The sequence below is a fragment of the Stegodyphus dumicola genome, chromosome 8, assembly GCF_044657685.1.
Source record: "Stegodyphus dumicola isolate Sdum_Otavi_A_Nest chromosome 8, ASM4465768v1".
Classification (NCBI taxonomy): Eukaryota; Metazoa; Arthropoda; class Arachnida; order Araneae; family Eresidae; genus Stegodyphus; species Stegodyphus dumicola.
The window spans coordinates 147333503-147359025 of NC_140775.1; the positions used below are offsets into that span (position 1 = coordinate 147333503).

Here is a 25523-nt window from a genome sequence, read left to right on the forward strand (position 1 = left end):
TTTTCTATTTGTGTTGTGAAATCTTTTGCCACCTATTCCAAAATGCATACACGCACACACACACACACAAAAAGGGAAATACCGTAATTTCCGGAAGAAAGGCCGCATCAGCGTAAAAGCCGCACTCGAGAAAAATGGTGGGGAAAAAATTAAAATTACACAGAAACGCCGCAATAGATTAAATTCCGCGTGACATCGTCGTGGGCCGTATAGATGCAAAAACTCAACCTAAGTCCTGATATATGACAACCAGTTAAGAAAAAGGCATGAAATGAAACCATAACTCAAAAATAAATTAAAGGTAAGAAATGTATAGCTTCTGTGCCGTTTAGAGACATTTTCAAAACTTTTCCGCTCCCTAATTAAAAACTATCCAACAAGTACTTGTACCCAAACTGATGGGATCTGTATTTGGCAGAATGCCAAGAAAAATCCATTCATGCTGAAGGGGAAATACGTCAGAGTTCCTTATTTCGAGGCAGGTGGAGTCGTCCTTTGAAAAAAATTGCAGAAAAGGCAGGACTGGGGAGAGGATGGGTCCTGGAAGATTCATTGAATGGCAGAAAAGAGAGACTATTCAAACTGATGAGAATGTTGATTTGAAAGGGGGAAGAATGTTATTGTTCTGAAATCTCGTTTAGGGTGAATAAGGCATGTAGGTCCATTCAAGGGAAAGAATGTAAACAAAATAACGTTCGCGAAAAGCAATTGAGTGGTCTTTTGTGTGGGAACAGCACCAGTCTATGCACAATGACAAGGCCATCCAAACTATATACAATGACCATCATAGGAAATATTTTATTTTTAGTGCACCTAAACGCCGCACCCGCTGAAAATATAAGTTTTAAACACGTAAACGCCGCGGCGTTTCTTCCGGAAATTACGGTATTTGCAATTATCACAGAAAATTGCTAAAGCTGCTGTCTGTTATATAACATACATTATGTGTAAACTAAGCTCTATTTATCATAAACTAAAGAAATATTCATTTTTAAAGATAAAATACTTTGTCAATTAATATTACTTTTGTTTATATTTTGAAATCAATATCTTGAAATTTTTAAATCTTATTTTAATTGAAACAGACGTGTTTGTTACATTAATTTTAAACTAAAAGAAAGAAGTACGTACAATTTGTAGTCAAATACAATTCCAGATGACTAAATAAACATTCACCCCCCTTTTTCTCACTAATATGTGGTGTCATTTCCTACTAATTCTAGTTATAATTTTACCAGTAGAAAAATTTTTAAGCTAAAAATAAAAATCCCTTTTAATGCATTTTGCACCCTAGTTATGTTACTTTCCTTTTAATAAAGATCTGAAATTATTCTGAAAATTTTAAATCTTACTTTAATACAACAAATGTGCTACATTGGTTTTGATTTCTAATAAGGCGATACATTAAACTTCTTATTCCTTACAATTTTAAGAATTCAGGGCATTTGATCTATTTAAAAAATTTTACTGATTATCCTTATTAAAAAAATTCCAGCAAGTGCATACCAATTTTAACTTCATATTTATCATTTGCTAAAAAATTCTCAGATAAGTTATAATTGAATGCTTTTAGAAACAAAAATTTACTAGTTACAAGAAAATTATATATGTACTTATTAAACAAAAGGGATATTAAATGATATAAATGAAACTTCAGAATTTTGAATTCCACACAAGTGTAAAGTTTGTTGAATTTTTGCAATTTTCCTTTTTTGTTATTGAGAAAGATGCAATTACAAATTCTTAAAAAATAGTAATCTAATTGAAAATGATTTAAATGCATGGAATTTTTTGTGCCAATATTGAAAATTAACACTGAATAAATACTGATACATGCTCAAAAATAGAATTTTTCAAATCATATACTGGTTTATTATCTGTTACAAAATTCAATCCTACAGTGAAGTGAAAAAGGCCTATCAAAACAAGTAAATTACTAAACAGATATGTATAAATTTGTACTAATGTGGAAATAGAAATTATTCCCTATTAATAAAATTCACCCTTCGATTCTAAAAGATTGCGTTTCTGTCTTGAATTCTTGGGGAATTTATAGTATATCATGTCAGTGTGGTTTAAGATATATTGGCCAAACAAAAAGAGCGTTGAAGTTTCGTATCAAGGAACATGAATCTTATGTCAAAAAAGGGGAAATTAACAAGTCTTCAATAGCGTATCATAGCTGGACTTTTAACCATAATTTTGATTTTGGGTCTGCAAAAATCATCCAAAAGGCTTCTTCCATCGGCGAATTGGATTTTCTTGAGGCTTTTCACATTCACAAAGATTTAGAAAGTTTAGTTAATGATTTGAAGTCCAATCCAGTCCTTCCTAATGCCTTTAAAATTCTACTGTCTTAATTCAATTATTTTTGCCGATAGATGGCGTTACCTCCTCGCACTTGGTACTACCAGAGGGTATAAAAATCCGTTCAGTGGTTGCTTTCCATTATTTGAAGTTCAGATTTTGAGCGTAATGTGCATTTGCCCCTCGCTCCCTATTTTAACTTCGCTAATATTTCTTTATGCTTGATCAGACAGCCTGGCTCAGTAAAAGTAGGCGGCCAGTGCAACTTTGATTAAAAATCTAGTTATAACCACGTGCAGTGCTGATAAGCACCACGTGTTTCTGTGATTCCTATTTTCTTCTTTCTATGTATTTCTTTCTCCTGATGAGGAGGGACCTTTAGCTGCCCTCGAAATCGATTGAGTGTTTCATTATACCTACGCTAAATAAGGTTGTTTTTTACGATTTTGATTGTCACATTACGTGTTTCTCTTCTAGTCTAAGAAATAAATATTTTTCTCTTATTAGGACCAGATTCAGAAATGTATGCATGGATATGTATATAAGTACATATGTATGTATGTGTGTGTGTACTCACAAACACATATATACATACATGCATTTCTGATTCTGGTCCTAATAACGAAAGAGTACCCTACTACTGTGGATGCAGTTAATTACATTAATTCAGATGTTATTTTAACCAAAATTTCTATTTTGTTATTAATGGCAAATGATTTCTAAAGGAAAATGAAGAATATTTGGAAACTATTTCAAAAGAGAATACACAGGTAATGAAAGTATTGATGTGAATGATGCAGAACAGTGTTCTCAAACTATTTATGATTTAAGGATGGGCCAATTTTTATTTTAAAACTAAAATGAAAAGGTTTTATTAGCAAAACAAAATTTTTAACTGAATTTAAAAAATTTACTAACTAAATATTTATCAGTTTTTTAAAACTTAAGAACAAGAAAAAGTAATAATGATGACACAAAAGAAAAAATATTCCAATTTATATTAATTTTCTGTCTGAAATCTAAAGGTTAATATCAGAAAGAATTTTTTGCTGTTTACACTTTGTAATTAATATATTCATAGGTAACACATCATTCAATAAGTCACATTAAACATTAAGTCCTGTTAAGCTTGTTAAACGTTTGTCCTTGTCCACAAAATAAGCTTCAGTGGCAGCGATGACTTCCTTATTTAAGCCAAATCTTTTCGCCTGGAGCATCTTTTTGAGATCAACTAACAGCCAGTAGTCACTGGGGACTGGATCTGGGGAGTATAGTGGGTGGAGAGGCAGAGTGAAGCCCAACTTGTTCAATGCAACCAGTGTTTGCATTGACTTGTGGCATGGGCATTGTCTTGCCTGAAGATGATTTTTTTCTTCATGTGCTATCTTTTTTTCCCCCAATTTTGTCCTTCAGACGCACCAATAACTCACTGTAATAGGCGCTATCGATAGATTTTTCCCTTTTCAAGGTAGTCGATGTAAATTATTCTCTGCGTATCCCAAAACACAGACGCCATGACTTTGCCAGCCGACTGCTGCGTTTTTGGATGCTTCGGATGGCTTTCACCGGCTACATGTGATTCAGCTGCTTTGACTCCAGAGTGAAATAGGGGATCCATTTTTCGTCCATTGTCACATATCAACGCAAGAAATATCCTGTTTATTGCGAGTAAACAGTGACAAACAGCTCTGTGAATCATCGACTTGTTGTTGCTTTTGTTCCATTGTGAGCACATGCGGCACCCATTTGGGAAACACTTTTTTCATTCCCAACTTTTCATGTAAAATCATACACGCGCTTCCAGTTGATATGTTTACCATCTCAGCAATCTCACGAACTTTTCACTTTGCAGTCATTCATGACGATTTTCAACACTTGTTTCACATTTTCCGGAGCGACTGCTTCATTTGACCAACCCGAGAGTGCTATATAATTTGTATCTGTGCGACCGTGCTTGAAATCAGCATACCAATGGCAAATGGTTGTTTTCGATGGAGCTGTGTATGGATAACATTTTTTAAGCCATTGCTGAGTTTGCACAGTATTTTTGCCCATTAAATAGCAATGTTTGATCAACACTCGAAATTCGTTTTTCTCCATTTTGTCTACCAAATGCACAAGTAGTGTCACTTTCACCACAGTAGCTTCGCTGTTTCTGGTCCAAATGCCTATAAAATTAGACACGTGTCATTTGAAGGTTAGTTCTTTCGAACAATAAAGTAAAGTTGATATTACTAACGCCATCTTTTGGTTGCCCGGGACTTATTGAACAATGTGTTAAATATTAAATGTTTACGTTGACACCGATTTCAAATAATTCTAATATGTTGAATTAATCACTAAATAACTTATTTTTAACCTGAACTAAAATTAAAATATGAAAACTTTCCAAGTAGGATAAAACTTGAGAATAAATACTGGCAACTTATTTTTTCCTATTTATCAAAAAACATTCATTTTAAGAGATCATAAAATTTCTGTTGAAACTTTTCCCTCTCCATTGATTAGCTGTAAAACTGCACACATTTCAACTTTCAGATCTTTTAATAAGACTTCACTCCAGATATCAACTCCTGGGGTGCATACATAATTCTTTGCAAATATACTTTAAGTTATATTTTTTAAACTAAGAGCTTTAAACTTGTTCACTAAAGAACATGAGGCATATATCAGGAAAAAAGAAACACATAAAAATCCTCTGTTGCCCAACATTATTAGTAAAAAAAAATCACATTTTATATTTTCTGCAACCAAAATTATTCAAAAAACATCTTCTGTTGGCAAATTAAATTTTGTAGAAGCATTTCACATTCATAGAAAAACTTTTAGTTCTAGTTAACAATTGATTAAATCCATCTTTATCCCAGTTTCAGATCTTCTAAGAAGACTGTACTCCAGGTATCAACTCCTGGGGTGTATACATGATTCTTTGCAAATATACTTTAAGTTATATTTTTTAAACTAAGAGCTTTAAACTTGCTCACTAAAGAACATGAGGCATATATCAAGAAAAAAGAAACACATAAAAATCCTTTGTTGCCCGACATTATTAGTAAAAAAAAAAAATCACATTTTATATTTTCTGCAACCAAAATTATTCAAAAAACATCTTCTGTTGGCAAATTAAATTTTGTAGAAACATTTCACATTCATAGAAAAACTTTTAGTTCTAGTTAACAATTGATTAAATCCATCTTTATCCTCAGTGCTTCTAAGGGAATTATTTCATACTTGTTTTCATTTTTTATCAACAGATGGCACCAGGAGCTTTACTTCTTGTCTCTAGTTGTTGCTTGAGCACAAGCTTCTCTTTCATCATTTGCACTTTTACAGCAGGAGAAGTAGGTTGTACATATAAACATTTGAAATTAGTTCTACAAATTTGTGAATTAACATCTCCAATAATCATTATTCGACATATTACTCTCGCCATCTCTATCTAAAAGTAATCATCTCAGTTTCTGCATTCTCTCATAAATGATTGCTTTAAACTTACACATTGGTAAATTTAGTTGAGCCAGCTTATAGTTTATTGCCACAAGTAATTTTTTATGTGCAGCACAAGTCCTTTCTGCTAAAAAGTTTAGTTAAACATAATAAGGTTCTTTAAACCTTCTTAAGATTGTCTTGCAATTTTCAGATGTGGTAGTAACTTGCTAAATGTCTCTTAGGGCTGTAGGACATAAAACTCAAGTATCAGCTCAACAGCAATCTTTCAAGATGATGTTTAAATTATGTTGGAAATAATTTTTGATATTTTTTTGTTTAAAGTTATTATTTATTTAATATGAATTTTTCTATAAAAAGAAATAGCATTCACATTTTTTTATAATCTATTTTTATTTATTTTTGTATTCAGTCTTAATCGAATGACTTTCATTTATGACCTGAAATTTGCACAACTCTAACCTTGGATACAAACCTCGATGGACATCTAGTCTTCTAATATGGTTTTTTTTTTCTCACTTTGAACAGGTTTTTTTCTAAAGCCTTGATATTGTTAGATTTAATAAATAAGTAAATCATAAAACATTATTTAAAACTTCCTGCAACAAATATTTTAACGTTAAAAGTACATTAAAATTCGATGTGAAACTTAACACAATGTTGTAGTAAAGAACTTACCACCTGAGGGGGAAAAAAAAGAGCATTTTGACATTTATGTATCTGTAAACAGCAACAGCACACATACTAGAATTCAAAGTGTAGAACTAACTTCCTACTATTCCGTTAATAGTGTAAATTGCATTATCTATCGTCAGAGTAGGTATTAATTTTATCCTTTTGTCTCTTATTACTAGATTTAAATTTTCACATGCACATAGACTTTACACCCATTCCCTTCAACATCATAAAATACTCTTTTTATTTACTGATTTATTGTCAGGATTTCCTACGACATTCATAATTTTTTACTAACATAGTTATTTTCATCTAACAAATTTAACATGACCCAATTCCATATTCCGTGTAAGAAAAGGAAACACATCATGGAAAATGAAATCTGAATTCATGTACATACAAAACTTCAAATTTACAAACTTCATGTTTTTACGAACTTAATTGCACTCTTTACGAGTTGGTAAAATCAAGTCAATTTGCACATGAAGTCACAAGATGGAATTTCATCAGACAAAAGATTAAAAATAAAAATACTTAAATCTAATCAACTGGACTCAAATTAACTGCAAGTAACCTATGCATATAAGCATAACTGGGCAGGAACCAGAATTTCAACATTGGTTTTACAGGTATAGTCCCACCATACTATTTGTGCAGTTTTACACCAGTTTCAAAGGATACCCCAGGAGCTCACACCCATCTTTCCCTACCACCAAGGTCTTGAGAAAACTTTTATCTCGTCATGTATTTTGAGTACCCCCTTGCCACACAGACAGTATATGGTTACAAACATCTATACCTTCCCTGGGATTTGAACCCAAGACCATTTTACGGCAGTCAGCATAATTAACCACTTTCCTGGTTAGGCACCACCTATGTCCATATACAAATTTTTTAAATAATAATTTTAAATTAACAGTTTATTAATTTATAAGCAACATCATTTGCAAAAATTAAACAATTTGTTGTAATTTTAAACGCAAAGAAATAATGGCCGATTATTATGCTGATTCAGATATATTTCGACAGTTTTTTATTATTCACATGATCATTACACTAGTACGATTATTATACATTTTAAATTTCTATTCCAAGTAATTACATAAAGAAAAGCATTCATCTACATATGACACTTGCTTTTACCCCCTATAGTCACAGAAAAACTACAAGATTCTGATGCAAAAATAGGCCTATATTTTACATTCTTTCTATTCCACTGTTAAATTTCATCAGAATCGATATTACTAGTTGCGAATACAACTATTCCAGAAAATAAAACAGAATGCTTCAAATTATCATTTTCATTATCAATGAAGAAACATATCTTCTGAATTCATAGGATAAAACAAATTTATCTACCTTCAGCACACCATTTACATACAGAACTGTGAAGAGTAAATTCAAAGGTCAAACCTGATAAATTTATATGTATATCTAGGCATTACCACAAGAACACTGAATATACTTATACAGATATGTTTACCAATTTAAAATAAGGATTTATTTTTCATATTTTAATGCCCCGTAATGATACTTTGCATTTTTCAAATACTGCAAATTAAAAAAAAAAGGGGGGGAGGGGGTTAGAGAAAGTATGATTTGTAAGGAATATCTACCTTTCTTCATCCATTTCAAGACTAGATTCACTTTCTGACAGGTGTCGGCACAGAGCTTCACGTCGTTCTACTTCCATCTGCAGTTTTCGCTGAAGCCTCATATTTTCCTCCCTGCCATGCCTTTCTTCCATAGCAAACTGAGCCATTTTTTCTGAATCTGTCAAAAGATTTTTAACATAAGGACAGAAAATATATTTTTTAAATTTCTAAAATTGTTTAATTATTATTGTTTTACACTAATAATTATGCAATTTAAATTAATATACATATCACACAAGTCAAATGTCACCCCAAATTCCTCTGATCAAAATAGACAAATACAGATGCATGCAACCAGCATTATGAAGGCAAAGATAAAAACAAATTACATTAATTAATATTAAAAAGTACTGAGCCACCAAAGCAAATGAAAAAGTAATAGTTGAAGATATACAGCTCATGACAGCTGGAACTAACAAGTCTGTACTTTTTGATCAAATTTCTGAGTAACATTTGTATCACATTACATTGCAAGCAAAATTATAACAGACAACATATAAAACTATCAACCTCATTAGCACCCCCCACCCCAAAAACATTTACAATAAAAATGATAAAGTTCTGCAATATATCACATAAAAATCTCAGACTTCCTTGGTGAACATGAGGGGAATGGCCCAAACAATATCACAGAACTGCCAGTTGTTAAGAAACCTAGAGAACATCGCCAACCTACGATAGTCAAAAATCAAGAGAATTTTTTAATGATAAAAATACATAAGAGGAAAATGTATTTTTCAATGAATTAACTTTAAATAGTAACTAATTAATATCTGAAAGTGCAGTTGCTAATTCTTAAATGCAAGTAGTTCCATTGGTCGAGGATTCTAAATAAACTTATCTCTAAAGATAACCAGCACGTACATACATATTCCAAATATTTTCTCTTCCTTTTAGAAGTCTTTTCAAGATAACAGTAAATATCAACAATGCATTCCTCCACATTTATTAGTAAATAGCTGCCAATTTTCAGTTGCTAAATGCAAGAGGTAACAGGTATGGAAACTTCATAATTTGGAAATCTGAACTTTTTTTCAAAAATGCGGTACACCAGTGTTCAAACTTACCATTACAGGTGTATTGGTAGCACCAAGTGCTTAACCAATTATCCAGAGGAATTGCATTTTCTTTTAAAGTTTTAATAATTAGCTGTGCTATAATTAAAGTCCGTTAAGTCTTCTTCTAAAATGCAGATAGAAAGGAAACTATACTCAACTTCTGAAAACTCTGAATTAAAAAAGAAAAAAGAAAAAACTGGATGCAGTTTTGTATCGGTGTTATTACTTCTATTCACAGTGAAGCAGAATGAAGCTGTTTTAATGCAGATAAATGAAGATTTATTTTTCACACCCATTTCCTTAACAATTGCAGCCAGTTTTATCCTTGTATCTGAATATTTCTTAGACATTGGCTAACATGGCTATTGCATACTTATCAACCTATGACACTCGAAAATCAGATGTTTTTAAGAAATCAGGAGATTTTTCATGATGTTAAAAAGACTTCTTAAATGATAAAAATATAGTTTTTAATAATGAATTAACTTTAAATAGTAACTAATTTTTAAATGCAAGCAACACAAAAATAACTTGCACATAAAAAACATTTTTATTACTTGCATCGTTTAAGAGGGGGGGGAAGACACTTTAATCAGTTTTCGCACAAATGTTATAAACAGTGGCAGATTTTGCTTTCTTTACGAAAGAAACTTCATAATTTTGTTCACAGCAATTGCCACGTAATAATTGCTTTCGCTAATAAAAGTTTTCCTAATGTGTCATCACTAATATTAGATCTAAATTTAATACTCGTTTTCGCAACAACACTGAGAATCCTCTCACACTCTGCATTACTATGGGGAACTGTCAAGATGGCCAACACAATTCTAGACAGTTCACTATATTTTAAAATTCCATCAGCAGCTTTCAGTTTTCCAATTAAACTCCACTGGGTGTCAATCCTAGCTGATTTTATAACTTCATCCAAGTTTTCTAATTGTAAACTGCTGTTATGCAGCTGTTGGAACTGTTTCAATTTTTCCTTCCTTTTAGAACTCCTTTCAAGATAATAAATATCAACAATGTGTTCATCCACATTTATTGGTAAAGAAGCTGCCCCTTTTTCAGCTGTTAATTTAAGAAGTGACAGGTGCACCTCATAATCTGCAAATCTGAATTTTCCTTTCTTAAGATGCCTGCAACACCAGTCTTCCAAGCCTACCAATACTGGTGTGCATTATCGGCACCAAGTGCTAAACAATTACCCAGAGGGCCCGCATTTTCTTTTAAAGTTTTAATAATTAGCTGTGCTATATTAAAGCCTGTCAAATGTCCTTCTAAAGTGAAAACAGAAAGTAAACTGCACTCAATTTCTGAAGACTCTGGATTAAAAAAAGAAACAACAATTGGATACAGTTTTGAATCGGTATTATTGCTTCCATCCGTAGAGAGGCAGAACGGAGCTGTTTTAATGCAATCAATAACTGAAGATTTATTTTTCAAACCCATTTTTTTAACAATTGCACCTGTTTTGATTCTTGCACTTGAGTATTTCGTAGCGATTTCACTATCGGGAAACATTTTTCTATAAAGCTGCAGTGTGATCCGATGCGTCCACTGGCAGGTTGTATTCCAGTAAAAAAGGCAGAGAACAGACATTCTGCATTAGTAACTTTTTGGTCCTTTGTTTCCGAAGAAAAATTAAATTTTTCATTTTTTTAAATACAACTCATGTGTTTTTGTGTACTCACATGTTTGAGAACATCCGCCCTTCCACCATGCGAAATCAAAAAATTGCAACGACAGGCAGTGCACATCGCAAATTAATTATATTTCCTTAAGGAAATAATGGAAGGTAAGTCAACTGTGTACGATTTCTGAAACGTACACGAGTGTTTCACTTTTCCCTCAGATGTCACAAAAGATGATAATTTCTAAAACTATTTCCCTAAGGCATATGTACTCACAAAACTCAGGACAAAATGAACGAAATAACTAAAGAACAATTTGCTTTGTCCTCATTGGCTAATATATGCCAACTGACACGCAGTGGAGCTCGACGCCCATTGGAGAATGACGTTTCTGGATACGTATAATGCTCTTACTCAAAAAGCAGAAGTTATCTGATTCGCAAGGTTTTGTTTTAGATATAATGTAGAGAAAACTCAATTGCTTTCAGACGTCCAAAAGCACTTTTTTTTTAAAATTCATATAACAAAGTATTAAGTCAAGTTGCATAAAATCGTGAGAAATTTTAAGAATAAGAAAAGGTCGGGAGAAATATATTGTAAATCGGGTTGGCGGGAGAGCGGTCGACAATCGGGAGTCTCCCGCCTAAATTGGGAGAGTTGGCAACTCTGCTATTGGGAAACATTTTTCTAAATAAAGCTGTGGCATGATCCGATGTATTTATTGGCAGGTTGTGCTCCAGTAAAAAGACAGGGAACAGGCATTCTGCAATAATAACGCTTTGGTTCTTTGTTTCCATTGAAGAATTCTTTTTTTTTCTCCCCCCCCCCACTGTCCTTGTGCACACATATGTTTAAGAATATCAGCCCTTCTAGCATGAGGTATCAAAAAGTCACAATGACAAATGGTGAACATGAAAATGTATTACATTCCCTTGACGAAATAATAGAAGGAAAGTCATCTGTGTATGATTTTTGAAAGGTATATAAATTAAGATAATATAACACGCTGAAAAAATATTAATTTAGAAGTCAACAACAAAAATCAGCGTTATATTTTCAAATTTTCACAGGACTAGTTTTAATGGTTTTACCAAACCATCATCCTCAGCTGCAAAATGGTAAAAAAAAAAAATACCAGTTGCGAAAAAATACTATAAATTAATGGGTACATGGATGTTTTACTTTTTTTTGTAGAATCACAATTTAAGATATTTCTTAAAAGCATGTGAAACACACAGTGCTCAGCAGCTAGATGAATGAAATAACAACCTCGATCTTGCTTTGTGCTCTTTGGCTAATTAACGTATGCCAGGAAGCCAGCAGCAGCATTTGATGCTTACTGAAAAACTGGAACATGATGTTTCTGGATACATGTGATCTCATACACAAAGCAGAAACATACTATAATGTCTCACTGATGAAACGATGGTTTTTCTTTTATGCGTTTCTATTTTTTAAATTAATTTTCTCAATGAAAAAAAGTTCGACTGTAGTTCTTGTTTGTACATGTATGTTTGCCATACATGTGTACCACATCATAAAGTTCATAATTACATTTTAGTACATGATTTACATGTACATTTACTGTTTGCTACATATAGCACGTCCCGTCTTACAACATAGGACATGTTCATGTAATTGGACCGGCCGATTATTAGGACCAAAACGATTGCTTCCCGATGTGGTCCGATTAACTGGAATCGACTGTACATACCTAAATAAGTTCAGTTCACAAATAATTCATCAAAATGAGCACACGCTTCATTTCGCATTACTGACGTCTAGCTAAAAGGACATTAACCTATTATTGAAATATAATTTCAACCAACATAGCTTAAGAACATTTTTATTACTAACAATTATTCTTCAATATTCAGTATTATAAAGTTTAAAAGCATATTAAACTTACAGAGAGAGAAAACCATAGAAAGATGAAAATTCATCATAACTAAAACCTGCTCATCATGAAATGTATTTATTAAATATTTAATTGTTTTCTGAGAAGAAAACAAACTTTATCTAACAAACTGCAGCATACATCAATAAGCATCATCTTTCCAGTTACTGCATTTAAACCGCAGTTGCCAATCTCAAAATATGAAAAATTACCGCTTAGAGTTTTTGGAAGGTTTATACATTGAGTGGAAGAACAATTTTTAAAGAACTGGTGTATTCATAATATGATTCGGATGCAAAACATATTAAGATTTAATTAGAGTCTTAAATTTTATATTCTTCATCTAATTTTATTTTATAATTTTCTTACCTTTAAACTATGCAAATCCTGAATAGAGAAGGAAAGCTTATCAAAGCACATGATGAAAATAAAACTAACAATTAAGGCACATTGCATGGATAAATTTAGTAACATATTGTATTATTGATGTTAAAAAAACATATAAATTTTAACTGGCAAGTTCCTGTTGAATCCTCATGAAAAGTTTTACAAATTTATAAGTCGAAAAACTCGCAAATATCCAGGTAAAAATTTTTTGCATAGTCTGATCTTGAAATTGCCAAATTTAGTACTGCATTACAACAGAAATCCAATATTTTTGACGTAATATTTTATGAATTTTTCATTCTCTGAAAAGAAATAATTTTGAAATATTAATGTTTCAATCAAGGCCTAGTAAGAAAAAAGAAAGAATTGAAATGACAACCCATCAAATTGCTATTCATCAAAGAATTGAAAATTATTCCTCCAAAATATTAATTCACAGATAAAATGGCAGTCATAAAAAACACAGAAATATCAGATGAGAAAAATTAAGGATTTTTCCTGATTTAGGCTGAAATAAAGAACTTTTAAGGACTAAAAATCTATAAGAACTTCTGACATAAGGACATTGACTGCCACAGCAAAATCTGGTAAAATAGCCTATGAGACCATTTTTTAACTATAGTGTTTTCTCAACCCATTTATCCTAAGAATCAGCTCTGCATCTAGTTTTCATTTGAAATCATTATTGTTTTGTTTATTTTCACACTTCACTTTCAGTTACATGATTCTAAACTTCAAATCTTTTGTATTTATTAATGTATTACAATGTAATTTTAACCAAAAACGAATAACTTACTGAATGTATGAACATCTTAAAATGTACAATTAATCTTAACTCTTCCAATAAATAACAAAATTCCCTTTAATTATAATTTTGTCATCTTACTTAGGCATAAATAGCACTTACTTATACAAGCTAGCGGTATAATACACAGCATAGAATATTTTTTGTGATATCTGTAAGAACGTATATATACGTGCATATTCAAGTATGTCAAAGAAATTAAGGCAATATATCAAAAGAAAACAAATCCAGGTATGAAATACCAGGAGAGTTTTTACATTAAAAAAAAAAAAAAAAAGTTCTCATAGTAGTTTTGGGAAATTTTGTGTTTTATTAGCGAAAACCCTGGCCACTCAGAGGGTTAAAATCATATAAGAAGTTATGGAAAACAGCTTTCAGAAGCCAGAAACCAAGAATAGAGCAACTTTCTAGAGGTGTAGAAGACCAGGCTGTAGAAGTAATTTAACTGTATAAACCAGTCCGTAAAGCACAGGTGACTCGCATGACTTCAACAGGGTTCGTAGCCACATTTTAGTTAAAAAAATAAGCACCTATAAGCACTTTTCAAGCACATTTTAAGGAAAAAATAAGGATCCGTCTAATTACATTATACACAACTGCATAACCTTAAAAGAAAAATTAGACTTGTAATTTAAAATATGAGCAATGCAATATTTATTAAGAGAATGAGCATTACCTCAACCATGGAAAACAATTAACTTTTTTTTTTTAAATTTTAAATGACAGTTCAATTTACAGAATTAGTTTACAATGAGAGGAAAAAAATTATGCAGAACTAAATTATATTACAAGATTTAATGATAAAATTTCGGTTCAAAATATAGAAAATAAATAATAAGCCATATTAATTGTATTCGTTTGGCACCTAATAATAAATACAATTTATTTTTTACACTCATATTAATATTTAAATAATTTAACTTAAATCAAAATTCTGAACATTTTATAAATTTTCATTGCATAACAGTTTTCCCTTAACATATATTCCAAGCAAAGTAATTTAAGTAAAAAAGAGGCACATTTCTGAAATCAGAAGACTGGAAATTGCTTCATGTAGTCATCCTTTAACAGTAAAAGCTTAACTAACCTGCATACTTGGAAATTGCCGAATATTCTGGATAGTGACTGGAAGAAGAGGAGTGCGAGGATATTGTAGCTGTTCTTTAGATTTCTCAGCTAAATAAATGATTTTGACATTTCGATATGTGCACCATATAAAAATAGACCAATGGAACTCAGAAATATTCTGCTTAGAAAGCACAGTAAAACTCTTTTAAGTGTTGATAAACAAATCTCAGACTGAACACCAAAATTAATTATCTCTGCAAAATACCGCAAATGTTATTGCTCAATACGTGCATCGTAATTTTTCCACATGTGATATTACGCAATTGGAATCAACAGCTGCCGGTATTCGGAGAGTAAAGAACTAAATAAAGGAAAAGAAAGAGACTAACTAATCTGGGGTGTTTCTGATTCTAATTTTTAACAGACTGCCTTAAATTTCCGGAATAGAATCAATCTTCGCTTGGGTTGTGTAGACTGCAAAAAGTTTTAGTCCTATTCAATCCAGATTAGACAGTGACAAGAAAAAAAGTCTGCTGCTTCAATATTAGAGATTTTGCAGAGAAAGAGGAGAACCTCCCAACCTCCGTACTGAATAATGTATTTGGGGGGGGGATTATTTTGACTATTCGATTACTTTCCTTTTATTTAACACATTAGCCGCTGGTGTTGCGTTGATGCAACGGTCAAAATAAATGCGTATATAAATATAGCTACCAAAGATATTTTATACCAGCAGATGATTTTGTGTAGAGAATATTATGAAGATTATTTCTGTAATAAAATATTTGCCTTCAACAATCATTTTGTTTATAATAATTAATATCATACTTTAAGTAAAATTTAAGCAAAATTTTTGACCGGGTATTTTTGCTGAAAACATTTAACGAAAGAATCGCTGTCTTTATAAGTGATCTATTTTTAGTCAAGGTCACCGTTTATCAGAACATTATATCAGTCAGATGTTTATATTTGTGTTGGGAAGGAAGGGGAAACAGGTGTTGCGCTGACGCAACATCAGCAAGAAACGGGTAGTCAATCTCCTTTTTCACTCATTCCTTTTGATGTTCTGGTTGTTTAAAAATGCCTAGATTAAAAATGTTGTTTAAAAATGCCAGATGATGATAATGTTAATAATGACCAGAATGAAATTGATATTGTTGTTGTTCCCCCAGAAATTGCAGAGGCTAGTGACGAAGAAGAAAGAAATGGCAATGTTTTAAATAATGATATTTTACCAAATGATACTGCTGGGGAAGTTGAAATTCACGTAAGAAATAAGTTTCAGCTTTCTAAAAGCAGTTATAGTCATACTAAAAAATTTAAAAAGCAGAAGACTGAAATCTTGAAGTGGATAAAAAAGGAACTGTTAGTTATGTCTCACGAAAAACATGAAGAAAGAGATAGAAGAGAAATTATAAAAGACAAAACACAAGGTAAAACTAGTGCACAGATTTTCGATTTTTGTTTAGACATTTACTTTCTTCTCGTTGAACAGACAATATATACACTCAGCCAAAAAAAAAAAAAAAAAAAAAAAAAAAAAAAGGCCGGAATTTATTGCATCTGAAGCCTATTTGAGAAGATTTATTGGAATATTATTGCTTACAGGATATCGTTATTTACCCCAAGAAAAAATGTATTGGTCTTTTGATAAGGACATTTCTGTTCCTGTTGTACGAGAATCGATATCACGTTTGCAGTACAGGAATATTAAGCAGAATTTGCATTTGACAATAGTCAAATTGACAAACTGATAAATTATATGTGGTGAGACTGTATCTAAACTTACTAAATATCACCACTTTTTACTACTGGGTATAAGTCTCTTTTAGATTTCAGACGCAAGAATGCATTATTCCTTTTGCAAATTCCTATTGAGAGTGTAGAATTAGCCAGAAATAGATCAGCAACAGGAAGACCTAGTAAATTCAGTAAAATCATTGCATGGAGATGGTAGACATTGTATCGTAAAGTCCGTTGATAACAAAAGACTTTGTTGTAAAAAGTACCAGCCAGACTGTTTATAGATGCAAAGTATGTAATGTAGCTTTACATCATGATTGTAATCAAGCTTTTCATGCTTGAATCTTTCAATTAAAATAATCTGTATTTGTAAAAGAAATATAATATACATTTTAATATTAAATTATTTACAAGTGATTTGTAGATTTATAAAATGTTATACAGCTAAAAAGTAATCCTGCGCTTCACTCAAAAGAAACATCAGACGAGTACAATCCTACTCACTAAACATCCGTAGTCTTATTCCGCTGACGTTGCGCGAACACAACAGTCGCTTTTTCCACAGGTAAGAGCATTTTTTTTTTATTTTCAATGTAAATTTATGTTATAAATGCTTAATTTAATATTTGTTATTATTTTCATGAGAAAAGAAACGTTCCTTGTAGTTTTAGCGGTTAATGGGTTAAGCCACTCCGAATATTATTCCTTAAAAAGCTAATCTGTGTAAAAACACACCCATTTTTGGAAGTTTATTTATACTTCAGCAGTTACTGCAACTATATTATTATAAATATTCATGCATATGCTCATAATATAAGCATAACAATCATAATAAACACGAAAAAGAACTGCCCCGCCGAACGAGAATGCAAATTATTAAAATCTTGATAGAAATCCAAACGTGTGTATTATTTGGGTGGAAGGAAAAGAATACCGAATGTACTGGAATTTTCTACCGTTTTCGCAATTCTTTGACCAATTGAATGAAGTGCACCTGTCTGTACTCTCGCGCGCACCATAGGTTACGATAATGCAGAGAAAGGGGGGGGAGCAATTTCCGGGAGTATGATTCACCATCTGACGTTGCATATAAGGAAGAAAAGTTGTTTATTTAGTTTCGGCTTTATTAGTTACGGGGAAAAAATGCGTGTTCATTAAAAGAAAGGATTAAAAAAAGCACAAAAAACAAAGGATTTTAAAGAAAAAGTAAGCACCTATAAGGGCCTTTATATCTTATTTTCAAATATAAGGACTTATAAGCACTTGTAAGGACCGTTACGAACCCTGTTCAAAAACTAAGGTCACTGTGAATCACCAGTGATGCACATGGCAGTCAAGGTGTTAAGGACCATACAAACCCTGTTCTAAGAAAGACACAATTTACCTTGTTTTCCTAATATATGAAAATCACCATTAAATAAAATTTCATATCAACAAAAGTATTTAGACGATGCAATATTTTTTTGGAGGGGGGGAGGGCAATATAGAGAAGCGCAATATAAAAAGGTCGCAAATAGAAGAAAAGAATATATTTCAACAGTTGGTTCACTGATTTCAGAATACTGCACGCTAATGTAGGTTTCAGAATACTGTTTGTGCAGCAATTTTATTTACTGTTGAAGAGCAGAACTGACAGTGGGAGACACAACTCAGACTTTTAAGAAAATACAAGTAATGAACAGAACAGTTTTACGAAACAATGTAATTTCTACATCTAATCTGACAACCAAATAAGTAAATAGATGGCCCTTAAAAAATTTGTACATAAACAAAAATTTCAAACCTGCGACCTTTGGACATGCAACCGGTTCGGTTGCCTCTGGCACAAGTAGAACTTGAGAGAATTTTGGGAAGGTAATTACCAACGCATCAGTAATTAGCCAAGACCCCAATCAAGAGTACTATTTATTGGGTAATCAAACAGCTTAGTTGATTGAGCATAATGTAAAGATCTTTGGTAACGATAATGCAGTACAAGTGAAGATGTCCCGACAAAATGCAGCCGTTAACCCAAACAAAAAAAAGGGAGGTGAAAGTCAGGGATTTCGCACAGATGAAAAAGGGAAGTTTCCCTGTTGAGTCAGCTAAGGCCCAAAGCAAAGAAAGGGTGAAGTGTCCTCACTGTTCGGAAAACAGGTCAAGAAGTGGACAAACCAAGATAACAAAAGCAGTCATCAACCCACAAACAGAATGGGCTTCTTTAGATTTACGAAGAAAGCAAAACTTTTCAAAGGAAAGGACGCTGGTCCGCGGGGACAAATTTTTGTCATGAATCCCGGAAGAAAGAACTTGGAAAGAAAGGAGTGTAGGAAGACCCCTGGAGCGTTTCCATGCAAGGTGTGCTATCCTAGAATCGGCAAATGAACATCGAAATCAAACAGATAACTGGCAAAGCAGTTTTAAAGACATGAACAAAATATTTAGTCATAAGTAGAAAACCCACTGACATAATGAAGGCTCGAAAATTCAAAAATGCACCAAATAAATTGCGATTCCATCTGAATTATGTTCCAATAGGAGGCAAGTACTTGTTTTGAGTACAATACTTTTTGTTTGCTTTGTTTGTTGTAGTACTTCATATTTGTATATTATGTGTTGCTCCTATTAAAAATACATAGGATTTATTGTGTTCTTTATCTTTACAGTACAGTTGCAGCCTTGGAACTTATGAGGTTGTTTACTGTCCAGGGAGGCTAAATAAACACAGATGGGCTGAGTCATCTGGAGGAAGCACTATATGCCTAGGGTTTGATTGTTCCCGTTCGGTTATTGAATATGTATTTTTTATAATGTGTAAACATTATACCAGATTAGTATACAAGTTATTTTTGTTGCCTGTTAAGCATATTAAGATGTATGTATATATATATATGTGGGATTTTAAATCCATAGCTTAATATTTTTCCTCGCACACTGTCTAAATTTTAGCTGTTGACTGCACGAGTGAAACTGATACAACTCTCGCCACTTTGTTTTATGAGAGGAGCTGTAAGATGATATAGATGTTGTATTAATAGATGCAAGATGATATAGATGTAAGACGTTAATAGTCGTCATGTTAATAGATATGTTATAGATGTCGTGGAATAGATAAACGATGTTATAGATGCTGTATTAATAGATGAACGATCTTATAGATGTATTAATGTTTCATTAAATGTGTTTTGTTTGAACATGAATTGTGATTTTGAAACTAAAGAACCCACAAAATTGGTGTCAGAATCGAGATCAAATTACAAACAACAAATAGAGGAATATGAAGCAATATTGGATGAAAGAAGAAATACTTCTGATAATAGTGAAATCGATGCATCAACTGCTCGAATTTTCAACGACTCTTCTTTTGCTGCTGTTGATGAAGATCATGAGCTAAAACAAAATATTAGTAAGTCATCAGCTCAATTTCCATTATCACAGTTTTCAAATATGTATATAAATTTTAATGATATTGAAAGTTTGATTTCTAAATTTAATGGTAATCCGTATAATTCGGTTGACAAATTTATTGAAAACTTTGAAGATGTATCTAATTTGTTAAAACTAAATGAATTATAGAAACTGATATTGGCCAAAAGATCTTTAACTGGTAAAGCAAAATTATTTATTGAAAGTGAAATGAAAATTAATTCGTGGAATGCAGTTAAGGCTTTATTAGTAAATGAATATGGTGTTCAGTATAACTCTGCTCAGTTACATGAATTATTATCAAAACGTAAAATGCAGGAAAAAGAATCTCTATCTGAATATTTTTTGGTAATTAAAAATCTATGTTCCAAAGGTAATATGGAAAACGCTGCTTTATTTGAATATCTTATTAATGGTATAAATGATTCTACAGTTAATAAAGCTATTCTTTATGGTTGTAAAACAGTGGCAGAATTTCAGGAAAAACTTAAGATATATAAAAAAATTAAATTAGATAATGATAAAAACAAATCTGTTAAGCCTAATTCTAAAACCAGAAGCGACCATTTTGAAAGTAAAATAAAAACAAATATTCATTGCTACAACTGTGGAAATCTTGGTCACGCAGAGAATTTTTGCAAAAATAAGAGCAAGGGAAAAAAATGCTTTCGTTGTAATTTATTTGGACACATAGGTGCAGAATGTACAAAAAATAAGTTGAATATAAAAGATCTTGCCAGAGTGAATCATATATTTGTAAAGAAGCAGTTAAATGATATGCATAAAATTGTATCGACAGATAAGGTAGAAGTAAAAGCTCTCATTGATACAGGAAGTGATATAAATATAGTATCGGAAAACATTTATAAAGTAATTGGTTCACCTAATATTAATTCTTCCAAACTGATTCTAGTACGTATTGATAACAATAAAGTAAAACCTATTGGTTATTTTAAAAGTTCCATAAGAATTGATGATTGTGAAATTAAATCAAATATTTATGTTGTGCCTCAAGGAACAATGCAAGAAAATGCTGTTATTGGCAATAAATTGCTTTCGAAAGTGGAAATCATTATAAACAAGAGCGGGATATCTATGAAAGTAGAAGATAAAACTGAATTGAGTTTAATGTATATAAGTATTGATCAAGAAAATGAGTTAGATAATAGTTTGGATATTAATAAAGTATGTTAAGTCCAAAGTAAAACACTTAATTGAAAATCATGTTCTTAATAAAAGGGAAAACCTATAGAAGAAAGAGATGTTGTTGAAGATGAATTAAAGGAAGAGGAGTCTCGGGAAGAAAAAAATGATGTTAAACATGGAAAAGGAAAATTGCAAAATGTAGAGGAAAGAAAGAATTCAATTCCTAAATGAAGAAGAAAAAAATCCACCTAAGAAAGTTCAGGAAATCAAAGAGAGTAATGGAAAAATTAATGATTCCAAAAAAAAAAAAACCCACTTCAGAACCAAAGAGTTCTAGGAAAAGAAAGAATTCAGAATTTGAGAAACTGGTTGAAGATAATTCTGGTGAAACAGGAATATCAACAGTAGCAAAGAGTAAACAGCAAGTGAAATTTCCAGCTAAAGAACTGGATCCTGGTACGCCTGAAAAAGTTAAGGGAACACAAGCCAAAGAAAATCTACTAATACTGAAATGCATGTTATTTTAAAAGATGACCGAACTATTTCTTCGAGACCCAGACCAGACATTTACCAATTATAGGTAAAGAACAACTAAAGCAGGAAAAAACTATTTTACAAATGGATTTGGATGCTCCTGAACAAGTTAGATCTTTGGAAAGAAAAGTTTCTGTATCAGAACAGACTGCAAAAATGTTACAGAAACAATTATCAGAAGCAAAGAATGAAGTAGAAGCTGCAAAATTTCAGATGAGGACTGACAATAAAATCCTGTCTGAGAAAGAAAAAGAAGTTCAACACGTTAAACTGAAAATGCAAGAAAAGCTACCTTTTGAAAAGCATCGTATGAGAAAAATGATGGAGAAGAGATTATTTGCTAAACAAGCAGAACTGAAAAGAAAAATATGTATCACTGATGAAAAATTTTGTCAATTGTGAGAAATTCTTGATGCTGATGATTGGGAACATTATGGAGACCTAGGTGATGCTGATGCTGTTCCAACAGCATTTTCTAGTGCGACTTCAACTTACGAATCAACTAAATCTAAGATAAGGACTATATATATGAGACGTAAATCTTTCTTTGAAGAACCTTCTGTTCCCAAAACAAGATTTCCTAAAGCAATATTAGGTAATATGAAGATTCCTGAAAAATAAAAAGAACTGTTGACGATGTTATAGTCGCAAAGATGAAGGACAATTAAGATGCTTCCTTTCAAGCAAACAATCTTCCTATCACCATTGGTATTTCTTTTCAGGTTTCGGCTTATTCATGGTGATGGTTCTTTTACCGAAGACAACGATGATGTAAGATGGCCAATGATTTATGATGCCAAGAGTAAAATAATGTCGAGGTTGATGCATAGCAGGAAGGCCGAATGTGGGATTTTAAATCCACAGCTTAATATTTTTCCTCGCATGCTGTCTAAATTTTAGCTGTTGACTGCACGAGTGAAATTGATAGAACTCTCGCCACTTTGTTTTATGAGAGGAGATGTAAGATGATATAGATTTTGTATTAATAGATGCAAGATGATATAGATGTTGTATTAATAGATGTAAGATGTTACAGTTGTCATGTTAATAGATATAAGATGTTGTGGAATAGATAAACAATGTTAAAGATGCTGTATTAATAGATGAATGATCTTATAGATGTATTAATGTTTCATTAAATGTGTTTTGTTTGAACATGAATTGTGATTTCAAAACTAAAGAACCCACACTTGAATTTACTAAGTTCTCGCCTCTAAGGGTAATGCCTAATTCACATATATGTGAACTGTCTATTAGTGACATTACTGAATGCAGCTGTGCTCCACTATAAATGTGCTTTGAGGATATTATTTAGAGGATAGAAATCTTGACCTCCTGTGCGTGTGTTTTTGCGAACTAGTGCAGTAGTGAGATTAACTTTTCTCTCGACTGAACTCGAGAAAAGCTCTTCCAAAGGGGGAAGGAATACAGCTGTACCTAATCTATCGACCAAGTTCTGAGAAAATGAAAGGCCACACTGAGAGTTTCCATGGAAATAGTATTTTTTAACGAATTCTCGGAAAGATGAAATAACCAGCAGTCACAAAACAATCTTAAGTTTTTGATAGTCTAATAGTTGTCTGAAGGAACACACTGTTCCATTGACTTTCATCCGTTTATATATGCATTGTCTCAGGTGAACACAGTTCCAGAGAAGAGGAAGAGTGAGTTGCAGTAAAAAAAATCAATGAGGAACAGTTCATCAGTATCATCAGTTTTACATCTTGCAGAGTTCATGTGGCAAAAGTCCTTGGAATGAAAAAATGCTTCTGATAAGCCCATTAAAAACAACTGCAAAACATGGCAGCCATAAAATATATGTGAAGTAATCATGGAATTAGCAATAATCCTGAAACCAACTTGTAATAACTTTATAAAATTGTAATAATAAGGAAGTACCCAACTCTAGAAATTATTTAAATAGCTTGTTAACAATTAAAATTTTCTAAATTCATTTTAGCTTATGAAATAATAAATAATATGACTTTTTAAAAAACATACTTTATTCATATTTTATGATCATCATCAACCAGTCATTAACGTACAACATAAAAACTATCTGATTTTTAGTTTCTAAATCTTGTGTGTTTATCAAGACAATTTGATAGAATTCGTTTAAAACAAATTCAAAAAGTTGAATTCTATGAATTGATACAACATAAGTCCCGCTTTTCTCATAAAGTTTTATTTTGCAAAAAAATATTAATTTCAATAAACAAAAAACTAATTTCAAGCAATTTATAATTAAAATTAAATACCTTTTTCATCTTAAGAAATAATATTACATTCATTGTATTCCGTATTATCTTATCCTCAATGTAAACAGATAACTTTCAGAACAAAAACAACAATGCAAAAAAAATTCTAACACACACACAAAAGGAAAAAATACAAATTGAAAGGAAAATTTAAATTACTTCATATATAAGAAAGGAGTATCAGTGGAAGTTTATATGCTAAGTTTTTTATGCATCAAATAGAATAATAAACTACTGTACTGTTTTAAATTTAAAAAATGGTCGAGGGCATCATCAATGCCAATTATACTGCACTGAAATAAGAGAGTGACAAGAGACGATAAAAGAAAAAAATCATTATGTGAAAACTGAGCCATTCATCACGTCTGGCTTCACCAACTCTGTTTACATCTTAACTTCATGAAGATACATAAAGTATATTTTTTAAAAGAGTTAAAATTTAATGTTCAGTAGGGTTACTGAAAATAAATGTCATGAGGGGTCGGTCAGAGAAGAAGTGTGCTTTGGAATAGCACCATGAAGGAATACTGCATAAAGATATGATGATTGCTTATTTTGAAACACTTTAAAGTGCCAAAATGTGTTTCAGTGAACACTTGCACTATCTTGTCAGTCAGCCTAAAGCACTTAGCAACCAATATTAGAGAATTATAAACATAAAAATAAAAGTTTGAATATATTTACGTTCTTGTTGGGCATTCAATAACTGAGTTTTTAGTTTGGCCACTTCATTCCGAAGGTGCTGAACATGCATTGTTAGATTAGCAGCAAGGTCCCCATTATTAATATCTCTTGGAGATGGTGGTGCAGATACTGGCTGGTCAAGTTTTTCTTGCAGCATCCTAGTACACACATATATAGAAAGCAATAATTACATAATAATTTGCATAACATATTTACATCAGAATGTATTATAAAGCAAGTTTAACATTTTAGTGACTGAAAATTTATCTCTTCCTTGTTTTGAAATCAAACAAATAACTAAATTCGCATTGACAAGCACAACTAACAATAATTAGAAGATTGAAGATTTTATAACCTAATGGGAGCTGATCACAGAAAAAACATTATTGAACTCTTCTTCATGAAAAACTTAAGAAATTATGTTATAATTTAGTGTATGATTATAATGCCATCTTCCTGAAGGTCATGCTTTCATCACAGCAGGTCAAAGCATGGCCTTAGCAAGACGACCAACTGACATACGAAATTTCCATTCTGCAGTGGCTGATTGTTCGTTGCTTATAGTGTTAATTTGTGATAATTCCCATTACCAGCTATGCGGTTTGAATTCCAAATTCACAGAAAAGTGGCACAAATGCCAGATGTACGAAATTAAGGATCTCTTAAATTTAATCATAATTTTGACTTATAACTTTACTTTTGGATCTGCAAAATTAACCAAAAAGCTTCTTCCATTGGTGAATTGGATTTTCTTGAGGCTTTTCATATTCACAAAGATTTAGCATGCTTAGTGAATGATTTTAAGTTCACGAAATCGATTAAG

General features: G+C 31.8%; 1 protein-coding gene across 4 annotated transcripts in view; it reads right to left on the minus strand.

Annotated features, from left to right (window-relative positions):
- LOC118186463 (coiled-coil domain-containing protein 6) overlaps positions 1-25523 on the minus strand; it is a 119408-nt gene that overhangs the window by 67036 nt on the left and 26849 nt on the right. For all 4 annotated transcript variants that reach the window (XM_035356567.2, XM_035356566.2, XM_035356565.2 and 1 more), the window contains exons 4-5: positions 24701-24858; positions 8046-8202 (exon numbers count right to left, since the gene is read on the minus strand). In XM_035356567.2, the coding sequence (XP_035212458.1) occupies positions 8046-8202; positions 24701-24858 (315 nt within the window). The remainder of the gene's footprint in view (positions 1-8045; positions 8203-24700; positions 24859-25523) is intronic.